This window comes from Hyaena hyaena, unplaced genomic scaffold, assembly GCF_003009895.1.
Source record: "Hyaena hyaena isolate Hyena2069 unplaced genomic scaffold, ASM300989v1 scaffold_30, whole genome shotgun sequence".
NCBI lineage: Eukaryota > Metazoa > Chordata > Mammalia > Carnivora > Hyaenidae > Hyaena > Hyaena hyaena.
In genome coordinates this window covers 5,671,011-5,685,386 of record NW_024080662.1, presented here as the reverse complement: position 1 = coordinate 5,685,386, position 14,376 = coordinate 5,671,011, and the positions used below count along the sequence as shown (strand labels likewise).

Genomic DNA, 14,376 nt, shown 5'->3' with positions numbered 1-14,376 from the left:
GAGGGATCACACATCCTGCACTTTGAAAGCCAGCGCTGTGCTTCTGAGACGGCCCCTCTGATTCAGGCCATTGGAAAGACAATTTCTCCCGTGTCCGGGCGTCAATTCGCAGCCTCTGGCCCGCGCCCCGGGAATGCAGCCTTTGGCTGTGATAAGAAATGGCTCCCCTGGGTGGGTGAGGGGCCTCCTCCACAGGCTGTAAGCTCCAGATCTGCCCGATACTCTCTTGCTCATTCACAAATCTTGTGAGTGAACCAGCAGGGCTCCCCAGTCCTTGGAGGCAGCCCCCCTCAGGGCACATCGCCCTACCCAGGGAGAGCTTGCTGCTTGGGGCGTCCTGGGTTTCTGATTCGGCCGTTTTGGGTGGAGAGACACCTGGCTCCTTTGAGTATCTGAGTCACAGGGTCCCACACCGTCTGTGACTGATGCTGTTGACCCACTGCTTGGTTCCTTTCTGGGCCCCTGGGGTGGTGCTCTTCGTGATTTGCTCGGGTGGGCTTCCAGCCCCCACTGCAGCTGCGGCTTCTTTTGCAGCTCCAGCTCCAGAAGTCTCAGTACCTGCAGCTGGGCCCAAGCCGTGGCCAGTACTACGGTGGGTCCCTGCCTAACGTGAACCAGATCGGGAGTGGCACCGTGGATCTGCCCTTCCAGGTGAGCCCCCGTGCCCCTACACAGCCTCCCACCTGGTGCACGTCACATCTGGGCCCCACCCTGGTCACAGAGCAAGCGTGTGTCGGCCGCAGTGGATAGCTGGGGTCACCAAATAATTGCCGCAGCCCGCCTCACCCTGCCCCCACCAACTCTTTTTCTGTCCCTGAGATGGCCTGGCCCTTGCCTGTCCCCTGTCAGCAGAGCCCACAGCAAGGCTGTGGTCTGGCCGAGAGCGTTTCAGCAGCCGCTACACCTGTTGGCCGGCTGTGCGGCATCGGGAACCGCTCGGGGCCTCTGGGGCTTGGCTCCATCCTGCCTCACTAATCCGCAAGCCCAGCAATTCTCACAAGGAGGCCCTGTGGCCTGACCCCACTTGTCTGCAAACGTTTCTTGGCAGAGACGCACACAACGCGGCTCCCGCAGGCCACACAGCCGCCGTGCACGTCCTTATCATAAATAATGAGAGATAAGGCCCACCGCCTGGGTTCAGGGCTGCCTCCTTACCCCAGGCTGGGCCCTGACCCTAGTCTACAGGTGGAAGCAGGGGCAAGGTGGGCCTGGGAACGGGGCCAAGAGCTGGGACCATTCCCCAGCTTGTCTGAGCTCTGTAGGGACAGGTCCATCAGACGGCCACACACCCGCCCCTTTGCTGGGACAGGGCCTCAGAAACAGCCACGTCTGTCCATGTGTTGACAGGCCAGGTGTAACCAGACTCGTCCCTCATGGAGCTCCGTCCCCCACCCACCCGAGTCACTCCCAGCTCCTACTCCTCCCACAACAGCGCTGGGATGCTGCAGGACACTGGCTCGGGGCCCTCCTGGCTCAGCTCTGCCGCCCCCCTGGGCACCTCGGAGCACGGCCCTCCTCAGATGGCCCCCTCGCTGGAGCAGACACGTGGGGCTGTTGCGCTGATCCTGAATGTGCTCCAAGAGCCTGAAGTCTTTGTGAAGGCCCTTCCTAGTTCGAGTTTTCTCCCCTCTTCCCGCCTCTCCTCTTCCTCTGTTTCCCCATCCCCTTCTCCCTCAAGGAGAGCATGTCTCTGGGCAGCCCCCCAGTACGGCCCTGCCTAGGGCTGGCCTAGAGCCTCCCTGGGCCAGGGGTATACTGGGGCCTGTCAGGCATCCCACTGGGGGGCCACATGAGGCAGGAGTGTCTCAAAGTCTCGGTTCTTTGCATTTTCAGCCCAGCGGATATCTGGGGGAGGCCCTGGCAGCGGCTCCTGTCTCTCTGGTAAATGAGCCCCTGGGCTGAGGCCTTGGCGTCCCTGGCACGCGCACGGGTGCTGGGTATCACTGCGTGGGCCCCCAGGGGCCTCGTGGGAAGTGTCCTGTCTGCCAAACAGAAGTGGATCCACTCTGCACCTCCCCCTGCCCTGTACAGGGACGTGCGTGTAGTTGCATTGAGAGGCCCTCCGCCTGGGGGATGCGAGCATGGGCATCAATGCTGCATGCTTCGTTCCTGTGGCACATGCACACGTGTGTGTGTGTGTGTGTGTGTGTGTGTGTGTGTGGATCCTAGGCGCAGCCTGGGGAGCTGGGCTGTGGCCGGGCCTGAGCTTCTCTCCGCCTCTGGCTCTGCTTCGGCTGCCTTGGTTTCCCCTCTGGCCCTCTAGGCGTCTCTGGGAGGAGGTGAACAGCCCCTTCCCTCCGTTGTTTGTGCCTGGATGGCAAGGTTCCCACCTTCCCTCGGCGGCTGAAGTCTCTCAGGCCCAAGGCCCTTTGGAGGCAAAAAGTGTAAAAAGACCCAAGCTGGCAGGGTCCTTTCTGGGTCAGAGAGAGACAGGGGGCCCCAGACTCCAGGGAGAGCAGTCCACCCTGAACGCTGGCCCAAGCATTTGGACGGGTAGGGAAGAGCAGTGATTCCAGCCAGTGGCAGTCTTCCGGAAGGAAATTGCTTTTGCCTGGCTGCCCGGAGAAGACAGAAGGGCTCAAGGGCCAGATGGCTGGGTGGGGGACTGGCTGCCTCCAGAGCTGCTATGATTGCCAGTCTCGCCCCAGTCAGATGGCGAGGAGCCCTGTGGCACCAGGGCAGGCAGGGGGCAGGCTCCCAAGGGCCTCAGGGGCACAGAGCTGGGAGAGGGAGCAGGGTCTGGCGGGGGAGGGGGGGAGGGAGGGGCCTTGTGCCAGCCCCAGGTGCTGGAAGGGAAGCCCCTTCCACCAAGCCGTGGGCCAGGGCTCCGGAAAGTGCTTGCACTTGGCTCCAGTGATAAAGGGATGAGGTGGTGGGGGAGGGCAAGTGGGGGGACTTATCTCAATCAAGACTGGCCAGGTCTCAATAAGGAGCCTCTGGGGAGCCAGCACTTGGCCAGGTGGGCCCCTTGACGTCCTCGGCTGGAAGCCCTGGGGGCCGTCTCTTGGCAGGCCCCTCCGGGGATGACGTAGGTGGGGAGAGGAGGCCAGCCAGGCCCAGAGAGAGAAGGCGGAGGCCTGTCTGCACCTGGCGAGGCTGGGGGGACGCTTGGGCCGTCTGCACCCCTGGCACCCTAGCCGGCACCGGGCCCCGAGCTTGTGCTGCTCTGCCTGGCCCGTGCATGCCGGCCGCACTGCACGCCTGCCGCCCGGCGCCCAGGATCCCCAGCTCACCCCTACCCGGGCAGTGCTCAAGGCTGGGGCCCCTGGCTGGAGGAGGAAGCCCGTCCCGGCTGCAGAGCGGTGACAAAGGGTGTCTCAGGAGTGGGGGGCCCTGAGGTCAGGTCCTGGGGGCAGAACTGGGTTGGATCTTAGGCCACACCTGATAACCGTTTGGGTTTCTCTCTCTTTTCTGGTCTCCTTCTTCCCCACCCCTCCCCTCGCCCAGACACCCTTCCAGTCCTCGGGCCTGGACACCAGCCGAACCACCCGGCACCACGGGCTGGTGGACAGAGTATACCGAGAGCGTGGCCGGCTTGGCTCCCCACATCGCCGGCCCTTGTCAGTGGACAAACATGGACGGCAGATATCTTTTACCCAGAGAATGGGCGCGGGGGCTGTTGATGACCACAGGACCGAGTCTAGCTGACTGAGCTGCCAGCCCCAGAGATGGAGGGAGGGCCGACCCAGCCCCCCCAGGCAGCACCAAGAGAGGGCGCAGTTGCAGGGCCACCCTGGAGGAGGCAGGCAGCGTGGCTGGCTGAAGAGCCTGTGGCTGGCGGGTGGGGGCCTCACAGGGCGCAGGGACACAGACTGCTGGAGCATGCAGTGTGAGCTGGTTGGGGAAGGTGAGGTCGGACCGTGCTTTGTCAGACATCTGGCTGGGCAGTGGAGCTCAGAAAGGCTGTGAGCAGGATGTCCACATGTTGGGGCCATGCAGAGGGCAGCCCAGCCTGGGCAGTGGGGCTTAAGGGCGTCTGAGCCGGGCCCAGACAGATCCGAGGGAGGCCCCATCTGAAGACCCGAGACTTCGCCTCTGCACCTTGGCCAAGCAGAAATCGGCAGGAGCTTCTCCCCCACCCCCAAGACTTGGCCGTCCCTTGGTGCTTGGCCAGCCAGACCCCCTCCTCCCATCACCAGAGTCTGAGCGACTGCTCTCGGGACCCCCCAGCATTCTAGAACAGAGAAGCCTGTTCTTTCCCAGTTCTCATTTCCGTGGCTGGGGCAGCCTGACAGGCTGGGCCTCAGACAGAGCCCTCAGGCCCCGGGAGCCACCCTGTCAGCCTAGAATTAAGAGTCAAGACCCAGGTCAACTGAACCAGACTCCCCAATCTCCCCCATGGGCCCCAGTTTCACAGCCGAGCCCCTCTTGGAAAGGGTGCAGCCTGCACATGTGCTTGCAGGGGGTGAGTGCTGAGTGCTAGGTGGATAGGGCTGAACCCCGGGGGCTGCTCGCAGCCAGGCAGGAAAGGCCCCCGCCCTGCAGCCCCAGCTGTTCACAGGCTCCCAGCAGCCTGGCCACAAGGGGTCCTGGGGCTCGGGGTGGGGCCTGAGCCAACAGCGCTCCCCTTAACTCACACTCAAGCGGACAGCTGCCCATACGGCACCGTGTACCTCTCGCCGCCCGCGGACACCAGCTGGAGAAGGTCAGTGACCCAGAGCCGGCCCTCAGCCCTCTTGTTGGAAACAAAAACAAACTTATATCATGCTTGTACTTGGAAAACCAATATGCAGTCACTTTAAAATGACAAAACTAAGAAGTATCCGGAAGTTTCTAGAAATCAGCTCTATCCCTGTAACACCAAGCTCATAGGTGTGGAGTTTTCCAGGGATTTTTTTTTCTCCTTTCATGACTTTTTTTTCTTTTTTTTCATAAACAAAGTTGGGATTACACTGGCTATTCAGTGTTGTAATTACCTTTTTCTATTTAATACTATATTATGAGTGGTTTCCCACATTGTTAACAGTCATTGAAAATGTGATTAGAAAAGTATTATACATTTATTACCAGATTATTAGGAAGACACATAAGTGTACCTGGAGGAGGAAAAAAAATAATGTCCTCATCTACAGAGGTCCAAAATAATAATAATGCAGTTAATACCTATAATAAATAAGGTATTTATTATACCAGTTGCACACCAGTTGCACGCCAGTCCGAATACACTTATACCAGAGAAGTGTATATTTAAAAGTGGTTAAAATGGTAGATTTTGTGATACATACACACACATTCACACACACACATATATATATGAATTCGTTAAACAAAGACCAAAGTAAGCAAACTGTTAAAAAAAAAAAACAAAAACCAAACATATGAAATACAATACGTAATGTAATGTATAATTCAGTAATGTAATTAAATTCCTACCAAGCATGTACTATATATCAGGCCGTATATCAACCATCATATTCATTAGGTAACATAAAACACACAGAGCTTTGTAGAGTAGGTGAGCTTTTAGTCTCTGCATTTTCCATGTAAAGAAAGTGAGCACAGAGACGTCAGACTACTTGCTCAGGGACACACAGCTGGTATGGGAGCCAGGATCCAGACCAGCTTCTCACTGCTCGACTGGCCCCAGTGTCAGAGTATTCAGCCAGACCACTCCTTTAAAACCTGCTCTTTTCCTTGAGTCGTTTCCTCCATGTCACTCTCAGTGGCTGGCATGTCCCTTTTGGATTCATGCTGCTCTCACTTTCATCCCCAAAGTGCCAGCCATGTGACTGGACCCACCTTTGCTCATCTTCCCAGCACACCTTGGGTGCCCACACTTTCCTGGGTGCCTGAGGGGGTCGTCTGGGGACTTTCCCTCCAGGCACCTGCAGCTGGAAGTACATTGAGGTCCTCTGTCCCCCGTGCAGAAGGCAGAGCTCCTGGCAGCTTTTGGGCTGGTTGAATGAAGACCTCGCCCCCCAAATATTCCCTCATGCCACCTCCCCTCCCCAGGGGCTGCATTCTTTCTGGGTCATTCTCTGAGCCTCATATCACTGCCTCCCCTTTCTGCTAATCACTCCTGGTTTGTAACTGAGCATCCAGGGGGTAGGGGTCAGGGTTGCCCGTTGCTCTTTGTCACCAGAAGGAGACCCAGTGATGGGCTGGGGACTTGTACCCCCAAGCCTGGGCCACTGTGGGACCATTGGGCCCCCTCTCCGGTGCGTTTCAGCAGGAATTCATGGTCCTTTCCCTAAAGCTGAGAAGCCCACAGGGGGGATGGGGGTAGGGAGGAGCTGGTTAGGAATGGAGGGATAGCTCTGCTGCAGCTTTTTGTCTTCAACAGGCTTTGCAGATCAAAGTCATGGTCACTCCTGTGGTTCTTTAGAGAACAGTGTCCTTAGAGTTTTATGCAGGTGCAACAGCTCACAAAAATGACCCACTATTCCCATGCTGACCCATTGATCATGTCCTGGATAGAGTGGAACCAGGACTGTCCCATCGTCCCCTTTGTGTCCCAGGCTCACTGTCTCTCTCCTCTCCTTAGGACCAATTCTGACTCTGCCCTGCACCAGAGCACAATGACACCCACCCAACCAGAGCCCTTTACGGGCGGGTCCCAGGACGCACACCAGAAAAGAGGTATTGGCGGACATCGTTCCTTGGGCCAGGCGAATCCAGTGGGTGACCCCCATGCTCCCAGAGGTCACAAGCTCATAGATGGACAGACCTGCAAAAGGAAGAGTCATTGGGTGCAATGGGACAAAGGGAGGGGCGTGGAAGTTTTGAGAGATGGTGCTGCTTGAGTTGGGTTGTAAAGAGTGCATAGGAGTTTTCTAGGCAGAGAAAACAGCCTCTGCAAACACACACTGGCTTCCACTCATGGATTCAGGGCATGGCCACACAGAATGGGGGCCTTACAGGTTCTTTCAGGTGTAGTGGGCAGCAAGCCAAGCAAAAGGAGGCATTTATCAGCTCATGACCAAGCAGTCCGGAGCTAGAGCCTCAGCTTCGGGTGCAGCTCCATCTAGGGCTTCGCACTGGACCATTTCCTGGCATTGCTGCTCAGAACCCTCCTGGTTCACATTCCCTGTGCCCATTCTGCCTACTGTGGGTGAGAAAGGGGCCGTTCTTTCCCACCTCTCGCCCAGGCTCTTGTCTGCCTGGGCCACACATAACATCCCTGGGCCAGATCTGTGCCCTGGCCCCTGGCCTCCTTGGAGCTGGGCACAGGGGAAGTGTCCTCAGGACCGTCTAGGAGGATACATCCATCTTAAAAACTGGGGCACCATCACCTAAAGAGAAGCACAGTGCTGTGTGGCCAGCCTCGGGAAATCCCAGCAGGTTTGATCTGCCCAGAGGCCCTGAAACCAAAGAATTGATCACATACAGTTAAGGTCCAAACACCCATTTTCGGGTAACATTGCACTGTGTGAACTTGTAAACATACCAGGGAGCTTCTGCTATAGAATAAGGATTATCAACCAGAACTTAACCCCTTGGGGGCTGGGGGGGTCTGCGCATGCCATCTTCCCCTGTTCATCAGACAGTGAAGGTGAGATTGCAGAAGGAACCATTTCGATAATAAAAGTGAGGATTCCAAATGCCCCGGGGGTGAAGGGACAGGGCACTAGGTGCTTCCCTCCTGTTCCCAGTGTTGGGAGCTGTTCTGAAGGGGCCGTCTCCTTGGTGCGTTCCCCAGGAGAATGGGACTTTCAGGGTAGGCTTTCCAGGGCACGTGTCATCCCTTGGGACTCTGTGACCACGGAAGGGAGCTGCAGTCCGGGGGCCCTCAGCCTAAAGAGAGGGGACACATGTCACCTGCCCCTGTGTCTCTACGAGGAGCCCAAGCAGTGAGGGGGTGGGCGGGGGAGTGGGGTGGGGTCGGCCTAGCTTCCCTCCCATGCCCCCCCACAGCTGAGTCTGGTTTTTAAGAGGAAGAGTTGACCCATCTGGCTGTATTCAGTATGGCTCTATTGAAAGTGAAAGACTGGGGACACCTGGGTGGCTTAGTCGGCTAAGCGACCGGCTTTCGCTTAGGTCATGATCTCGTGGTTCGTGGGTTCGAGCCCCGCGTCGGGCTCTGTGCTGACTGCTAGCTCAGAGCATGGAGCCTATTTCAGAGTCTGTCACTCCCTCTTTCTCTGACCCTCCCCTGCTCACGCTGTCTCTCTCTCTCTCTCTCCCCTAGAAATAAATAAAAATATATATAAAAAAAAAAGTGAAAGACTGAACCTCCAATAGGTATAAAGAAACTGGGTCTCAGAAAGAAAGTGTTTAATCTCAAAAGGTCCTAAGAAAGGGGCCTTCAGGCACAGCTGGTTCCAGGGCCTTAAATGATACCTGTCTAGTCCGCCAGACCTTCCCTGCCCTCGTCTCCTCCTCTGGGGCTGGCTGGCGTTGGAACTACAACAAGTAGATTGACCAGCCCCGGCTTGCATTGAGCAGCATGGCCTAGGAGGCAGGTGACCACAAGGAGGTGGGTAGGGCGAGGAGGCTGGGAGAAATTCTCTGCTGTTCCCCGCAGCCTGAGGCCTTCAAGGCCTGAGTTGCTCCCATGGGAGGCAGAATCAGTACATGTCCTCAGCTCCAGAGCTCCCATTTTCTGACTTTTTTTTTTTTTTTTTAAGTGTTTTTTGTTGTGTTTTGAATGAAACCCTTTTATACTCTAGTGCAATCCCCAGAAGTTTCTGTTGGGGCAGTTGTGTCATAGCTGTAACTCTGAATGTCAGGGAAGCTCCCCACGTCAGTATCACATAACTTCAAAGTGAAAGGTTCTGATTTTCTCCCCCCCCACCCCCCCCCAGTCTTACTATTAACAGTCCCAGGAATGGAGGAAACTACATCGGAGACAGATAAGAATCTTTCCAAGCAAGCATGGGATACCAAGAAGGTAAGAGTCTAAGGGCTTTCAAAAACATTTTCCTTCTTGATCTTTTTTTTAAGAACAACCTAGCTGAAGGTAGAGAAATAGCACACCTTCCCTGAAGTGTGGTCATCGCTCAGATTTGGCCAGGCCTTCTGTTAGTGTCAAATAGGCCTGTTATACTGGCAGAAGCCATGAAGAATTAAAACCCATGTTCGCTGTGGCAGCACATGTACTAAAATTGGAACCATATAGAGCTTAGCATGGCCCCTGCACAAGAATGGCATGCAAATTCATGGAGCATGTATGGTGTTGGCTGCAAACTAGACTTACGGTGGTGATCATTTCACAGTACATACAAATATACCCTGAAACTAATATAATACATCAGTTATAGCTCAGTAAAAAAAAGTGGAAGCCGTGGAGGTTAAGTGGTTTGTCCCAGGCCGTGAAGATACTCAGGGTTTAGAACCTGTACCTCCTGATTCTTAGCCTGTGATCTTTCTACTAACCCATAGTATTAGGTAGGCGTCATTGTTTATGCGTGTTTACAGTCACTTTTAAACTTCCATTAATAAAGAAATAAATTAAAAAAAAAAAAACTTCCATTCTGCACAATAACTGCAACTTTTATTAGAGTACAAAGTCTACTTGGAATTTCCAACTGAGTTGAAATCTCTATATTACCTCCAGGTCCAGAAACAAATTTCTCAAGTTCAACCTATAAAATGTCTAGTGGTAAGATAGAATTTGTGCCATGAATACAAATTTCAAAGAATTTGAATAGAACAAAATACACTGAACCTGTTTTGAATATTAAGCCTGTTTTGAATATTAAAAGGGCACCTGGGTGGCTTAGTCGGTTAAGCATCCGACTTTCGCTTAGGTTATGATCTCGCGGTTCATGGGTTCGAGCCCCACGTCAGGCTCTGTGCTGACTGCCAGCTCAGAGCCTGGAGCCTGTTTCAGTCTGTTACTCCCTCTCTCTCTGACCCTCCCCTGCTCACGCTGTCTCTCTCTCTCTCTCTCCTAGAAATAAATAAAACATTAAAAAAAGAAAGAAAGAACTAAAACCCATTGCTGGTCAGTTTGTAGTGAAAGGGGCATCACCATGCGTTGCTCATCCCCTCCAGGAAATCATAAGGAAGTGACAAATGAGCAAACGGCGATGTGATCCTCAAAGGCATGTGTTCAGAACTTTCAAAATCAATTGGAAACAACCTGAATGTTCAACAGTGGGGGGATTAGAAGGAAATTATCCTCAATACCTCGTGTGGAAAGCACCACACACGTTGAGTTGGGATTTTTGAAGGAATTTTAAAGGCATGAGTGACACTCATGATAGTGCTGTTCTGTGGGAGGAACAGGATAAGGCATAAAACACTTAGAGATGGACAGGCACACCTCCTTTTATTGTACTTTGCTTTTTTATGCTGCGTTATCTTACAGACTGAAGGTTTGTGCCAACCCCGTGTTGAGCGAGAATATCAGTGCCATTTTTCCAACAGCATTTGCTCTCTTTGTGCTCTGTGTCACATTCTTGTAATTCTTGCCATGATAGTTCAGACTTTTTCATTATTATTACATTTGTTATGTGATGTTTGATCAGTGATTACGACTCACTGAAAGCTCACATGATGATTAACATTTTTAGCAATAATGCTTTTTTTTTTTTTTACGTGTGTGTGTCGTTTTTGTTTTTGTTTTTGTTTTTGTTTTTTTGTGATAGAATCCCTCAAGGGGCAGAGAGAGAGAAGTGAGGCTCATCTGGGGCTTGAGCTCATGAACTATAGGATCATGACCTGAACCAGAGTCAGATGCTTAACAGCTGAGCCACACAGGCACCCAACTTTTTTTTTTTTTTTTTAATTTATTCACTTTAAGAGAGAGCATGAACAGGGGAGGGGCAGAGAGAGGGAGAGAGAGAATCCCAAGCAGGCACTCCACTCTCAGCGCAGAACCTGATGCGGGGCTCAGCTCATAAACTGAGAGATCATGACCCAAGCTGAAACCCAGAGTTGGATGCTTAACCAACTGAGCCACCCAGGTGCCCCAGTAAAGTATTTTTTACGTTTATTTATTTATTTTGAGAGAGAGGGAGGGAAAGAGAGAGAACACGAGTGGGGGAAGGGCAGAGAGAAAGGAAAGAGAATCCCAAGCAGGCTCCTTGCTGTCAGCACAAGGCCTACAGTGAGGCTCAATCTTAGAAACCATGAGATCATGACCTGAGCCAAAATCAAGAATCCGTCACTTAACCAACTGAGCCACCCAGACGCCCCAGCAATAAAATATTTTAATTAAAGGCACATAAGTTGCGTTTTTAAACATACTGTTATTGCACACTTACACTGCAGGGTAGCGTAAACATAACTTTTATATGCACTAAGAAACCAAAAACTCATTTGACTTGCTTTACTGTGATATCGGCCTTATTGGGGTGTTCTGGAACTGAAGCTGCTGTATCTCCAGGGTATGCCTAGGAACACACACAGATGCCTGGGTGTGATAGGACCAGAGCCAGGTCAGACTGGCGCGTGCAGGTGGGCGTGTCCCCACGAGTGTCAGGTGCGGGTGCCATTGTCAGCCCTTTATCCATGTCTGCATGTCCCAATTTTGCACAAAGAATGCATATGATTTTCATATTCAGGGGGAAAAATAATTCCAAGAGAATTCAAACAGAATTGGGAAGCCACTGAAACATCTAGTGGCAGAGAGGCAGGTGAGTGAGGACATTGGGGTTCTCATAAGCAGCTGAATGTGCTGCTGAACCATAAAGAAAGGGAAGATGGTGGGGGTTGGTGCAAACACACTTGACATCTTGGGAGTGAGAAAAGAGGGAGACAGCCTGGCATCGTGGCCAGACTTTTAACTACCATGCAAAGTGATGTGTCTGCAAGGATGTCAGTAAAGGGATTCCACTGCATTTGTTGGGGGGCGGGGGCAGTGATGGGTGAATTTTTAATACTGTTTAGAAATCCACTGTTATCTCTCTAATGTTCGTGGAATGCTTTTGAAAGGTTCTTTAGAAAGTCATTGTCATCGTGCTTTGAAAAAATCCGGTAATGAAGCGAGTATTTACTCACAGAATTAAGGAGCCAGTGGCCAAGTAGAAACCCGTTCCTCTGGCATTCTCTGCAGAGGCTTAACGCTGCTGGTGGCACACCACCCCTCAGGGTCCCCAGTCACTGCCGGCACCCCCCCCAGCGTCCCTCCCCCCACTGGGTGTGCACATCCAGTCCACAGCCCTCCAGTGCATCCACCTTCTTATCTGATAATCCCTAAAGAACACATCAGCCTGAGGGCCTGTGAGGTAGATAGAGAATGAGGGAATGTGACACATGCTGACAGTCCCCTCCAACAGCATAGCACGCGGGCTCTGTCCAGTCATGTCTGCCGCCATCCGACGAGTTTCCTCCTTTGTCCTTGAATGAGAGTCTAGGGGCTGTGCCTAGAGCCTCCAGTTCTAGGCTGGCGTAGTGGCCCCAGCTCGAAGGGGAGGAGACCAGGGTCTTGCTGCCACCGGGGTTTCCCTGGGACCCCCTTCCCAGCCCCACGGGGCAGCCAGTCTTCATCCTCAGGTGGGGGTGCATCGGAGCACATGCAGCACCACGGGGCCCTGTGAGGGCCGTAGCTGAGGGACCGCTGGAAGGTGGGCCAGCTGAGGGCATGGGGCGCGCCCTCTGTGTGCTCAGGGGCCCCAGTCTGAGCCTCCTCATGCTGCCCCACGTGGTGTACTTTCCTGCCATGGACAAGTGGATGCTGAGCAGGGGAAGCCCCTGCCCCAGAGTCCCCTCCCCCTCTGACTCGGGAATGGGATGGGGCACTGGGCCGGGGCGCCCAGGTTTCCCACAGCTGTGGCACACCCCTGGGGTTTTCAGGTGTAGACCGGACAAGCCACATTCTTCCCCAGGTGCCTGCTCTGACAAGGGACCATGTCACCCTGTGCTGTGCCCACCTTATGGGCAGACAGGCTGGGTGTGCCTGGTTGCCACCAAGGGCAGGAGCTGGTGTTGGGAGCGACGGAGGCCCCTCTGCACAGAACTCTTGGTTTTGCCCCTGGGCTGCCGGGGACGACCCCTCTGCCTTTGAGGTTGCCTGGTTCTGGTCTGTGAGATGTTCTGGGACCTGAGGAACTCCCTCTTCGCTGAGCACCTCCGGCCCTCGTGACATGGTCAGCCAAGTCCTGAGGAGCCACAGCATGCCAAGAGGCCCGCTCAGCCTCTGCTGTCTGTCTTCTCTTTCAGACGGGGTCCAGGCCCAAGTCCTGCGAGGTCCCCGGGATCAAGTAAGTCTCAGCAGGGCCCACCCTGCATGCCCAGGGCTGTCAGCGCTGCTCAGATGGCCCCAGGGCTTCCCGTCCGCTAGCTCACGAGGCTGCAAGTCCTGACAAGAGGGGTGCCCTGCCGCTGGCCACCATTCAACCAGCCTCGCTGGGGTGGGGGTGGGGGGGAATGAGGCCCTTCTACCCTTCTCTGCCCGAGCTGCCCGAGCCCCACCCCACCCCTACCCCTGCTCGGCCCCAGCTTGCCTGCTCCTCAGACACACGCCGTCCCTGGGCAGCAGGAGGACCCTCACCCCAGCCTCCTACCCTACATAGGTGGGCTGCTTCCTAAGGTCCCCCTGGAGGCACAGGCTGACAGTCCTTTTCTGAGCATGGTAGCGCCTAGTCACAGGCTAAGTTTTTTGGCACCAGTCTCCCCCACACCATGCCCCCCCGCCACAGCTTCCGGGGAAGAATGGGCTGGCGAGAGCTCACCTCCCCCCTCTGTCTGGCCTTCCCCCCAGCATCTTTCCATCCGCTGACCAGGAAAACACTACAGCCCTGATCCCCGCCACCCACAACACAGGGGGCTCCCTGCCTGACCTGACCAACATACACTTCCCCTCCCCCCTCCCGACCCCACTGGACCCTGAGGAGCCCACCTTCCCCGCGCTCAGCAGCTCCAGCAGCACCGGCAACCTCGCAGCCAACCTGACTCATCTGGGCATCGGCGGCGCCAGCCAGGGTAAGGCCAGGCCAGAAGGTAGGGAGCTTCCTTCCCTGAGAGGTCCGCGCCTGGTGGAGACAACACAGGGCTTTGGTAAAGATTTAGCAGATGACATCCAAAACACTGGGCATGGGATGGGAGGCAGGACCTACCCCAGGGGCTTGGCTTTCCCAGTATTGCCCAGGAAAGACATCTGAGGCAGAGGGCACAGCCTTGGTAAAAACCTGGGCGTGTTGAAAACTCACAGTGTCGCCAGGGATCAAACAGTGGCTCTGAGTGTGTACCGGAGGGCTTCAGAGAATGTGGGTGAGTCCAAAACATTCTAGGAGGGGAGCCCCCAAGGGGTTGACCCGGCTGGGGTATGCTGGGTTCCCCCCACCTCTCCTTGTCCTCAGCTCTTCATGGAGGGCCAGGACCAGTCCTGACCTGCTCCCCCCGCATTGCACCTGCTTGGGACACTCCAGTCCAGGCCACATTCAAGGGGACATCCCACAGGCTTCTCACTCTCCTGATAGCTCCCAGTGCTGCCCCAACCCCACTTCTCTGGGGACGAGCAGCACAGTTTCCCAGTGGCTTCCTCTTCTG

General features: G+C 54.7%; 1 protein-coding gene and 1 non-coding gene across 9 annotated transcripts in view; both read left to right on the top strand.

Moving 5' to 3' along the window:
• The window catches only part of CRTC1 (CREB regulated transcription coactivator 1), a 77,505-nt gene that overhangs the window by 41,674 nt on the left and 21,455 nt on the right, over positions 1 to 14,376 (top strand). For 4 of the 8 annotated variants that reach the window (XM_039228110.1, XM_039228112.1, XM_039228109.1 and 1 more), the window contains exons 2-9: positions 535 to 651; positions 1,834 to 1,881; positions 3,448 to 3,585; positions 4,584 to 4,645; positions 6,485 to 6,579; positions 8,745 to 8,830; positions 13,048 to 13,088; positions 13,589 to 13,809. In XM_039228110.1, the coding sequence (XP_039084041.1) occupies positions 535 to 651; positions 1,834 to 1,881; positions 3,448 to 3,585; positions 4,584 to 4,645; positions 6,485 to 6,579; positions 8,745 to 8,830; positions 13,048 to 13,088; positions 13,589 to 13,809 (808 nt within the window). The remainder of the gene's footprint in view (positions 1 to 534; positions 652 to 1,833; positions 1,882 to 3,447; positions 3,586 to 4,583; positions 4,646 to 6,484; positions 6,580 to 8,744; positions 8,831 to 13,047; positions 13,089 to 13,588; positions 13,810 to 14,376) is intronic. The other 4 variants (XM_039228113.1, XM_039228114.1, XM_039228108.1 and 1 more) reach the window with 2 other exon arrangements.
• Positions 9,017 to 9,118, top strand: LOC120229411. The gene has a single exon (XR_005527726.1). It is a non-coding gene; the product is annotated as a U6 spliceosomal RNA (small nuclear RNA).